General features: G+C 40.8%; 1 protein-coding gene across 1 annotated transcript in view; it reads right to left on the bottom strand.

Moving 5' to 3' along the window:
• The window catches only part of itga1 (integrin, alpha 1), a 32,685-nt gene continuing 20,711 nt past the window's right edge, over positions 1–11,974 (bottom strand). The window contains exons 17-29 of the mRNA XM_085792918.1: positions 9,300–9,410; positions 7,947–8,023; positions 7,568–7,694; positions 6,731–6,808; positions 6,340–6,416; positions 6,076–6,165; positions 5,837–5,939; positions 5,075–5,191; positions 4,890–4,988; positions 3,854–3,961; positions 3,586–3,681; positions 3,363–3,476; positions 1–2,372 (exon numbers count right to left, since the gene is read on the bottom strand). Coding sequence (XP_085649044.1) covers positions 2,316–2,372; positions 3,363–3,476; positions 3,586–3,681; positions 3,854–3,961; positions 4,890–4,988; positions 5,075–5,191; positions 5,837–5,939; positions 6,076–6,165; positions 6,340–6,416; positions 6,731–6,808; positions 7,568–7,694; positions 7,947–8,023; positions 9,300–9,410 — 1,254 coding nt within the window. The 3' untranslated portion in view covers positions 1–2,315. The remainder of the gene's footprint in view (positions 2,373–3,362; positions 3,477–3,585; positions 3,682–3,853; positions 3,962–4,889; positions 4,989–5,074; positions 5,192–5,836; positions 5,940–6,075; positions 6,166–6,339; positions 6,417–6,730; positions 6,809–7,567; positions 7,695–7,946; positions 8,024–9,299; positions 9,411–11,974) is intronic.

Here is an 11,974-nt window from a genome sequence, read left to right as displayed (position 1 = left end):
TTTGTAAAAAGTCTTTATTTTGTACATAAGATTCATTTCATTTCTGTGCTGATGAGGACGCATACAGTCTGACAAACCAGTGCATTACAATGAAGACTTCACAGCAGTGTAGAAGGCTGGGGTGGAGCGCACGACTCTCACTTTGAGCCTCTTATCTTGACTCTTTCTTTCTCAGAACTGAAGACCTGAGAAACTTCCTCCTTCTTTGCAAGTGGACAAAGAGAGACTCGTGACTCCACCCTCGTGCATAAGCCTGATGTAGCCGTACAATCTTAAAATGACCAACAGTTACGCATTCTGTACATACAATTTCTTACATGTGCTTCATGTTAACAGTGGAGAGTGATGAGCGCTACGGGGAGGGTTTAAATATTCAAAAGCTCGTCTTCTTCTTCTTGCCATCTCCCCTCAGCTTTATTGTACGACAATGAGAGAAAAAGTCAAGAAAGAGGAAGAAACTCAGCCTCCCCAGCACACAATATCATCTCTTTTTAACACACTGTGTAACTGTGCAACTTTTGGGAACAAAAACAAAGACAGCAAACCTGAATGAACGGCAAGGTACTGTACTGTGTACCACATATGGGGTGACAATGAATGAGCTTACAGTATACCAATGCTTTGTGTACATGTTGTAGCTATAGTTACAAACATTTATACCAGTGAGTCCAAATTATTTTATGGTAAGAGAGAAGAAAACTGCTGGTGAAAAGTGACACATATAGTATGTATATTTCTATAATGGAGGAACATGACCCTCTAATTTGCAAATGAGAAAGGTTGAAATGAAAGTATGCTACAGTCGTATCACATCTCAGTCATGTTAAAGCCTCTGCATTCAAAACACAGTCATTCAACAACAGGCTTAAAACCAAAGTAGTGGATACAAACCCTCATCTTCATGTATAGTTTCAGTACAGAATAATTATTCTTTCATTTTCTCATCAAAATATAACAATATTTACACATTTGCTTTGAAATTGTGAGCGGCCACATCATTTTTCCTGTATTGTCAAATGTTAGTCATCAATGATACTTGTAGCACCTGAGCGAAACCATGTTCTCTGACCACTGATCACACACACACACACACACACGCACACACACACATACACTCAAACACATACCCACACATACACAAAAGATAAGACTTGTGGACAACATCTCTTAATTTACATGAATTAAAGCAAACACAATTCTGTACATTTTAAAGCTTTACATTTTTGAGCACTTACTTATATTTACAGTACAATCAAAGGTTTGGATTTTGAAGGTGCAGCTTCCTGTATCCCTCAATAATAACCGTAACGTGAAACTAATTACAAACACTTAACATCGGAGGTGAGAGAAGTCTTTTTGGTTGTTAACTAAGATTAAAAGTATAAAAAATAAAAAAGCATACAGGCTGCACCTTTGTTTAGTAAAAAAGAAAAAGAAAAAGCTTGTGTTCAGGTCAGTGTCTTTAGCCAACAAATTTAACATTAAGGATGAAGAATGTGCCATGTCGTATTGCTAAAACTCAACAAAAATGTCAAACAAAATGATATGAAATGCTAAAAGGTACAGTGTTTTGTAAAAAAAAAAAAAAACTAATCAAGCAACACAAGAGCTTGTTATCAGACAGACTGCTCCAACACATAAAACGTTCACATATTGTCTCAGAAGCAAACAGACCTTTGGACATAGTTGCTGTAACGATAGAAAAAAGTGAGGTGACTTAAGCGACTTTGGATCTTCACACTGAAAAACCTGAGTACTTTTCTTTTCCTCTAAAGCTAGAGTGCAGCTATTGTAGCTCTGAAAACTGCTGTATGTAATACAGATACTTGCTAGATTGACAAGAAGGTGATGTCTTCCTCCTCCTTTCTGGTTGCATCGTCTTGAACTTCCTGACCTGGCTGTAGTTTAGAAAGAAGCTGACCAAGAACAAACAATGTCTGCAGTTACCTCTTAGCATTTGTTTTGCATGGGGCACTCACATACTTGGAGTATATTCAACAATTAAAACGAAAGTGTCTGTCTCAGCACTTTCCATATCTGAAGTTCTCCCGATGTTGTAGCCAAGTGCTTCAAGCAGCAAAGAACAAAAGTTGGGAAGTATTTGCAAACATTATTTAACCCAGACCTGCGAAGGAGACAGTGAACGGTACTTATGTGTTTTCCAGGTAGTCACTGTGTCGTAGCACTGAGGTGTTTGTGGGTCTTGGTGTCTCCTCCGTGTGTCCAACTGTCTGTTTTAAAAGTCTGTGTGTCACTTGTGCGACTCGACGGCTCTGAAAGCAGTCGCTCACAGAGCTGCTGTCTGTCTGGATACTTCAGTCCATTATCTCGTCCTTTGTGTAGTCGTTGGTTCTCCTCTTGAAGAAGCCCAGCTGGAGGAGAAACAGAAGACTCAGTCACAAAACTATTCACTGTCCACACAGTTATTGCCTCTCTCTCACTCCTCTCATATCTGTATGATACAGTAAAGATTAAGCTAATAGCCAATAGAAAGGGTTATCTTAGCATTAAGACTGGAAACCCTGGGAACTGGCTAGCCTGGCTTTGTCCAAAAGATAAAAACAAAAACTCAACTTCCGATTATCTCTAGAACTTTCTAACAGGAGAAGTTATGAGATGCAGCTGCATTTTCATTTGTTTTATAGCATAATTCTGAGAATCCTTTACTTAAAACCCAAGTCTCCTGGCACTACTGCCGACACTATATTATCATCGGAGAAATGGTAATTGCATCTTTTTCCTTGATGTTTTTCTTTTCAGCATGATTTCTTAAAAGGTTAGGGTTGAATTTTTGTTTCATTTTAGCTACACAGGAGAAACATCTGTGTGGGTGAGATCATTACAATACACAGGAATTAACCCAGGAATGAAAAAGCATTGGCATCCACTAAAATAAAGTTAAGGTGTTTCATATGTAGGACTAATTCTGGCATGGGGGCAGAGAAGGCTATAGGCTAAGCTAAGAAAACCCTCTCTTAGTTGTAGATTTATATTCACTTTGCCATTGTGGCATCAATCTTCTCATTTGTCATCAAAAATACAAATTATCATATTCGTAGAACTAACAAACTACTGTATTAAATTGGCATATTTCATACATTATAGTCTCGATCTGCAGTAAGTGGTCTATATTTTGAATTTCCTGAGTGATAGCACTGACAATTTGAAATAATCAAAATAAAGCCAAAACATTTTAGGGCTACCTACTGTTTAACTCACTCCAAATATTTTCTTAACAGCAGAAGATGGAGGCATTTGTGTAAAATTTGGAGGAAAACCAAACTAACAAGCTGCCATGGATGGTCAAAAGATATTTGAAGACTTTAATTAAACACTGTGCAGTTCAACTCAGGAGATATTACCTTCCAAAGAGCAAAGATGACAAGTGCTAAGATCAGCAGTCCTGTCAGGATGCTGACTATAATGACCCAGAGAGGGATTCCTCCTAAGCTCTCCTTCGAAACCTGGATCTTCACCTGAGGAGGTCAAAAACCATATAATCAATGTACAGTCAGATTCAAACACACAAACATTTCATGGCATGACAGCACCAAAACTACACAATGGAAAAACGTTAAGACTTACAAGTCTGGTCCTGTCACTGCTGCTCAGTTCAAACAGGTTTGTGCTGTAAATGCCCAATGTCCCCTTCACCAACATGTACAGAGTGGAAAACTCCCCCTGCAACATACAGTACATCTCCTTCAAACATTTGCTTTCCATATGTACAGTACATCCATCTATCAACCGGCTGTCAGTCGCTCTTTTATCCACTTTGTTGGTCTCTCATCTGTCTTAACTTAAAGCACAAGTGGGAGGAAAGGCAAGTCAAGAGTAATCACTTCAAACTCACCTTAATGAATGTGGGTTTCCACACTCTGAATGTGACGTTGACCTGGCTGACCTTAGCCTCAGGGAGCGAGCAGGTGAATGATGCACAGTTGAACTCTGCAGAACAGTTCTGTGGAAAAGAAAATACAACAGCAACACACAGTGAGACAGGATGCACACTCAGAGGTGACCAAACCAAGACCAGTCACCACACTCAAAAATTCAGGATCTTTCCAAGAATATTTGTCTTATTTCTTGTCAAAATGTCTAATTTCTAGTCAAAACTCATCTCTTTCCACTTAAAATAAGACTCATCACCTAAAAATGAACTTGTTTTTAGATCATTTTCACTTTTCAAACTAATTTTCACTTGAAATAAGTAGAAAAATCTGCCAGCGGAAGCAGTTTTTTGTGCTTGTAATAAGGAAGAAAAACTTGCCCCACTATAAATGTTCTACTTATTTCAAGTGAAAATATGCTTAAAAGAAGTAAAAAGTGTCTAAAAACAAGCTACTTATATGTGATGAGTCTTATTTTAAGTATGATGAAATTTGTTTTGACTAGAAATAAGACAAATATTCTTGGTAAGATATTTGAGTTTTTGCAGTGCATGCTCTAAAGTCAAGTCAATTGTAAACCACTGGTTGGTTACATGTTTATATGCTGCTTATAGGATGGTAAATAGGCCTTTTGTTTAATTAAGATCCATGTGCAGAGTGGAATAATGTCGAGATACCTAAAAACTGAAAACGTTCTGAACTCTCGAAATAAATAAAATGTGAATACAATGTTATACATTTCTTATTAACTGCAAACAGGTTCATGTTCAGAGTTATGCAGTGAAGAGAAACCTTCAGTGAAGGACTCTGGAGAACATCAGAGAGGCAGATGGATCATAAGGAAAAGCTAAACCTGAAAAGCCAGCCTGACCAGGAACAGCTGAGTCTGGATGGACCAGTTTCTATTTACAGCTCAGGTTAGACTTATTTAAACCACCTGTTTGAAAAGCACTACCCTATAAATTCCTGACACGGTTTCACTTTAACTTTATTACTTACCAATAGGAAGATACTGAGTGTTTCTTTGGTTGGATTCGGGGTTATAGTTTCTGGGTTAATTTGATCGGGATTAATCCATTTCGCTGCGTCACATTTCACCTGCAGAGACAGATACGGTAAGCAGACCTGAAGGTGTGGCTCTGTTTAAATTACACCTTTCTATATGAGTTTTACTCTGCACATACCTGTGGGCTGGTGGCCACATGTGTGAGGTACAGTAAGTTGTTCTGCCGAGGAGACTTGTGAGGATATGTGACGGTGAGGTCGAGGGGCGGAGTCGCCACATCGGCTGCCTTCTCCACCTGAACAGAAGTGTGACGGAGAGGCAGAGTGAGACGGGATAAGACGCAGTGAGTGACCACATCTGCTGTTTTCTCTACAACGTTAAAGGGATAGTTCAACATTTTGGCAAATTGGCCCATTGCCATAATCCCTATAGTCATAGTAGTAGGTTCGTTACCTCATCAAAATCCAACAACTCCAAAACGCTGTGGTGGACAAGTTGTGACCTGCACATTCACCACGCTATGAGATAATAACAGAACATTACCAGACAGAGTTGTTTTAGAGGCAAATACAGAGACTGTTTGATGAAAAACTGTCCCTGAAGGCAACGCGCATCAGTGGTTTTGCATGAATTTACCTCTAAAACAACTCTGTTATTATCTCATAGCGTGGTGAATGTGCAGGTCACAACTTGTCCACCAGAGCGTTTTGGAGTTGTTGGATTGTGTATTTGATGAGTTTGATGAGGGAAACCAAGAAATCCCATGAGCGTAGCTCTGAGCAGCTCACGGCTCTGCTCCGCCGTTCTAAAACTAGCTTGCACCGACAATTAAAGGTAACGAACCTACTGCTATGACTATAGGGATTATGGCAATGGGCCAATTTGCCAAAATGTTGAACTATCCCTTTAATAGTAACAGATCATCAGTTGCGATTTCTACCCTGTAGCTGATGTTGACCTCCTCTCCAATCATCCTGGTGTCATTGATCACAGTTGCGTACTGTTCGCCCTCCCTTACAACGATGTGCTCATCCACAGGCCGACTGGAAGAAGCACATTTTTAAAAGATCATATGAGATTTTTCCTTTTTTTTTACACCTGAAACACCCATGTACGAATATGAATATGTCCACTGTGAAGTGATGAGTGAATCAGCAACAACTTAAAACAGCTACTCACACTGAGAAAATGAGTCCAGCTTCATACTTGACAGGGATGGAGATCAGCACTGTGTTGTCAGACAGAGTAGACTCCAGCTCTTCACTGTCACTGTGGGGAATTTTAAAAACAGATTTGCATAATAGCATCTTGCACGTGTGTAAAATCAATGAATAAACTCCATTCATGTTGCACTTAATTACTAAACAAACAAAAAAAGTAGAATAATTTCAAAGAAAACAACTTGAAAATATAAATAAAAAACAACTGCATTACGTCTCTCACCTTGTAGCTGTGACGTTGATCTGAATAACCTCGTGAACATGTTTGGGATTCACCTCAAATATCACTTTTAAATTTTCCTGAGGATACAGAATCAAATGTTCAATTGGCAGCAATAAGAATGAAAGAATAAATCATCAATCAGACTTTATTCATAGAGCATGTTTTATATATATGTTTTATAATTATGTACTGCATGAAAAATGATGAAATACAGAATACTAAAAGAAGATGTTTTGAAGTGCTAAACAAAAACATAAAAAACAAATGGTTAAAAAATAGAATAAATTCAGAATAGAAGCCGGTGTGACTATATACTACTACCATATATTATATTGTATAGGTAAACTGTATGTACGGTTCTCTGCTGAATGAATTGTATGCTGAAACAAACCTCTACATTGCTTCCCAGGAACGGGTATCCAACCGCACACTCCACTTTAGTGTTATTCAGAGTGCATCCCTTTTCCGGCTGATGGAGCAAAAAACACACACGTCAGCACACACACGCACACACACATCACAGTCCACACACTGTGAACACTTAAATGGATAGTTCAACATTTTGGCAAATTGGCCCATTGCCATAATCCCTATAGTCATAGCAGTAGGTTTGTTACCTTTAATTGTCGGTGCAAGCTATTTTTAGAACGGCGGAGCAGAGCCGCAAGCTGCTCAGAGCTACGCTACGGAGGCTAATGGGATTTCTTGGTTTTCCTCATCAAACTCATCAAATACACAATCTAACAACTCCAAAACGCTCTCGTGGACAAGTTGTGACCTGCACATTCACCACGCTATGAGATAATAACAGAACGTTACCAGACAGAGTTGTTTTAGAGGTAAATTCATGCCAAACCGCGGATGCACGTTGCGTTCAGGGACAGTTTTTCAGCAAGCAGTCTCTGTATTTACCTCGAAAACGGCTGTTTCGTAACGTTCTGTTATTATCTCATAGCGTGGTGAATGTGCAGGTCACAACTTGTCCACCAGAGCGTTTTTGAGTTGTTGGATTGCGTATTTGATGAGTTTGATGAGGGAAACCAAGAAATCCCATGAGCCTCCGTAGCGTAGCTCTAAGCAGCTCATGGCTCCGCTCTGCTGTTCCAAAAATAGCTTGCACCGACAATTAAAGGTAACGAACCTACTGCTATGACTATAGCGATTATGGCAATGGGCCAATTTGCCAAAATGTTGAACTATCCCTTTAGCTGACTGAGACCAGTCTCACCTCTACTTTAACATAGTTGATGTTGGGTGTGAAGCTGAGGATAACTTTGGTGTTGTACGCGTTGTCTTTGCTGTTTTTAACGCTGATGTTCACATCAATCTTGTCTTTCTTTGCTTTGATCACCAGGCTGCAGGAGGAAATAAAAACAATTGCCGTGTTTGGATTTGTGATGCACATGTGCACATGATCCACATGGGGGCAGCCATGCACTGCAAGAGTCTGAACTAAAGAAGGTCAAATCACTGTGAAACTGTTGATATTGAATGTGACAACGTTGTATTCTTTGGATAAAACAATATTATATGATTATATGATTTCTGTGGACAATCATAGCCACCAATATCTTTCAATGTACACAACGTGGGTGTGTTATTCTTACCTTTTTACACTCGGCTCTGCTTTAAGAGAAAGGTCAGCAATGCACCTCTCATCACTCCCACAGTCCACCAAAGCAATCTACATGACAGACACGTAAAGAAGAGGAGAAATTTAGAGCTTGTTCAAATATGTGTTTTACCTATTTTTGCTTCAGTTAGATGTTTTAGCTTCACTGTGCAGAATGACGTACGTGCAGAGGCTTACATTTGTGTTAGTGTGTCAAAGTCAATTACAACTCTGTAAACTTACAATTTGAAACAGAAACTTCCTGTGTCAAGTAGCGGCTGAAAAGATTGATGACATGCATGCTCTCAGTCTGTATCTCAGGTAAGGATGACACAGCACAAATATGTCATGAAATATTAAGTGGTGCTTTAAAATACTGCAGTAGCAATGAGACTGGGTTAGGGTTAGCCGCTCTGCAGTAAGGACGGAGAATCAAAACAAGCTGCTGTTGCTGTGTGTTTGTTTGTATCCTCCACTCAAAGGGTCCATTCAAATGACCTTAATTTCCTTTCCTTTGCCTTTCCCCCCAGAGTCTATGGGGGTCACAGTCATATTTGTTCCCATTCTCAGTCTCTCTCCCTCTGGACTGTTAACATCAACACTGTCCACTCTCACAGGAAAGGACAAGGACAAGGGGTATCATCTGCAGCAGCACAATCTCAAAAGAAAAACGGCAGCTTCCGTTTGATGACTTCCCCTTTCTGTGAGTCTGTGTGTGTGTGTGTGTGTGTGTGTGTGTGTGTGTGTGTGTGTTTGTCCCCCCTCATACTTTCAATAACAATAAGAGGAGAGGTCGCAGTAACACTTCCTCACAGCGTGCAGAGCCAGGATGTGTCAGAGCCGACGCACACATCACATCACATATGGTCCTGTGCTTAGAAGTGCGGGGTGTGGCGACCGACGCCGCTGCTGCTACCGTGCATTTCGCACACCCACTGCGTTTAGCGCTAACATGTCAAAGCTAAATTCTCATGTGATATTTCCCCCCTCTTTATCTGGAAACATCACTCATTGGAACAATTATCTGGAAACCCACTTGTTAGAAGAAAAATATGCATGTAGGAGTGTGGGAAGACTCTTTCTGGCCGTTGGTGTTGAAACACTAATGCAGATTTGGGGAAACACTGAAGGATGGCAGTCAGCTGTTGCAGATGCTAATGTGCTGTAGCAGCAAGTGAGGTTGGAGCCAAACAAGAAACAACCCCACTTCTCATTCTTGGATTATAAGTATATACAGATGGAGGATGTTTGAGACAAGGTTCAAAATCCTTCCTGTCTGCGACTCAAAATCTTCTGCTTACTGTTAAACTTAGCAGTTGCTCTTACAAGTGACAGTAAGAAGACTTACTGTCTTATTGATGGATCTGGGGAGGCTTTCATCCAAGACGGGGCCTTGATCTTCGTCGGCCAATCCAAAGTCCAAAGACACCAGGAGAGGGTCTCGGAAATCGGGCCGGGCCTGTCGAGGAGAAGAGACAGGTGGAGCAAAGAAAGGAGCAGAGGGAGGGAGGGAAATTAAAGGATGAAGGGGGATAAAGGGGATGAGGAACAAAGGAACATCTATTTTAATGTTTTTTTTTTTAATTTGGCAGATGATCGGCGCTGTATGTCTCTTGTTAAATTGTTGAAAATAATGATATCATTCAATTATAATTATGAGTAAGTGAGGTGTAAAAATGTTAACATTATGCTCTTATCCTCTACTAATCTCAGATGTCAGGCATATCTGACAGTAATGATGTCTGTTCACACACCAGTGGCTGTTAAGTTTCCATCACTGGCAGTTACACTGAAATAAAATCCACTTTTCACACTCAAACAATCGATTCAGCTCATTTAAAAGAACCTGAACGCACACGTTTTGTGTGAAAAGTTGAAAAATCATGGGGATCAACAAAGTTGCCCGGGTGCCTGTGCAAAATTTAAGAAAAATAATCCATCCAACAGCTGGGGAGATATTTCAGTCTGGAGCAAAGTGGTGCAGCCATCGACTGTCAGAGGTTTTTTTTTCCGTAGTAACGTAGCCGAAGAAAGAGAGAGAGACAGAGAGAGCGCTAATCAAAACCTGCGGGTGTTTCACGGCCTTCTTCTGATTGAAACATGAGGACGCTGTTTGAAGGAGCTGCTTCACATTACTGTATGGTATGAACTGTATGTGCATGGTAAGGCGTAAATATGGGTCTTTCTGAACATGTGCCAAATGTTGATTAAACCCAGAGGCACCCAGAAGAGAAGAGAGGGATGCAACATGAGGCTGCAGGCGCTCCGCTGACCCCAGCGCAGCCTGGTATGTTACTGTACTGTACTGTACAGATTGTGGCTGTTGCCTTTAAACATGTTAAAGAGTGATCATACTCTATGTAAACTGCTTATCTACCACTCGCTGACCGCTGCGTGGCGGCCTGGAGGCAGACATGCTGGTTATTGATTTTTCCTCCTCCATTTGTCCAGCTCCAGTGAATTTCATTAACTTCTTTTTTGCACATGTTTGCACACTTTCTACATACGGTGAATCGATGCTATTGTTTCAGGAGAGGAGACATGCTCTCATGAGACTTCTTTTTTATACAGGAGTGGACGAGGTAATGGAAGTTTTAAATGTAGCAGCGACGAGCCAATTTATTTTTAATCTGAGGTTTTCCAACTGGTTTGGAGCTGGGTACTGTGCGGTGTGGACTTAACACAAACTGGACACTGCAAAAACTCAAAATCTTTCCAAGAATATTTGTCTTATTTCTTGTCAAAATGTCTCATTTCTAGTCAAAACTAATCTCTTTCCACTTAAAAGAAGACTCGACACCTAAAAAGGAACTTGTTTTCAGATCATTTTCACTTGTTTCAAACTAATTTTCAATTAAAATAAGTAGAAAAAGTTTTTGTGCTTGTAATAAAAAAGAAAAACTTGCTCCACTATCAGATTTTTCTACTTATTTCAAGTGAAAATATGCTTGAAAGAAGTAAAAAGTGTCTAAAAACAAGCTACGTTTTTAGTCTTATTTTAAGTAGAATTAGATTTGTTTGGACTAGAAATGACATTGTGACTAGAAACAAGACAAATATTCTTGGTAAGATTTTGAGTTTTTGCAGTGGAGCCACTGCTTTAACAAACACTGAGCATTAAAGACCCACTCCCATGAAAATCGTGTTTTTTGAGCTTTTCACATGTTCCTGTGGCATTTTTCTTGTGTTAGAGCACTTATCAGCAGAGAAGGAAGTGCAAAATTGCATTTCAGAGTTTTTCTGCCTTCAAACTGCTGTGAACCAATGGCAGACTCAAACTGGCAGTTTCAGGAAGACTGGAGTTGAGGGTGTCACAGCTCCAGGGGAGGGCACTAGTGCTACAAGCTCCCGCCCCGCTCTGCATCTGGCTCAGAGGTGAAAGCCTTCACAGCTCGGTGTAGCTGTCAAGGTATAATAGGTATAGCTCACCTGGTAGAGCAGCTTGCACTGTGAGCAAGGACTATGCACCAGTCTGGGATCGAATCCCAGTGTGGAGTTTTACGTTAAACGCGCTGAATCTGTAATTGTACAATGTCCAGCTGTCAGCAAGCGGGGGGGTGGGGTGCGAGGAGGTGGCTGGGCGGGTGCAGAGCAGCGCAGTCTCCGCCCACCCCCCAGAGGTGCATTGCTAATGTGCATGGCTAATGAGCTGGTTTTAAAATGGCCGAAAAGGGTCGCGGGAGTGGGACTTTAAACACTTTCAGTTTGTCGCTGTCATATCTGTTCAGGTTTGGATCGTGGAGTCAGGTGGGATAGCTGTCGGCGGTGCTGGGATAGCTGCTATAAATTTTCCAAACCTCGCTGACCCGCTCTACCCTGGACTATGTGGGAAGTGTCTTCTGCGCAGACTGGCACTGTAGAACAGAGCAGGTATTCATACACAGACAGGACACACAACTGCAACAGCTGTTTCTACTGATTAGTTCCTCTTTCTCTCGCCTGTGGGCAGATAATCAGAAAAATCCAGCGAGCGGCTGGAGAGAGGGGGAATCTGGTGCGTTCGGCTCTAAATGTCACATCACG

The sequence above is a fragment of the Trachurus japonicus genome, chromosome 12 (genome assembly GCF_045865225.1).
Source record: "Trachurus japonicus isolate A0001 chromosome 12, Traja_1.0".
NCBI classification, from domain to species: Eukaryota; Metazoa; Chordata; class Actinopteri; order Carangiformes; family Carangidae; genus Trachurus; species Trachurus japonicus.
The sequence above is the reverse complement of the archived record's forward strand: the minus strand, read 5'-3'. Positions and strand labels throughout refer to the sequence as shown.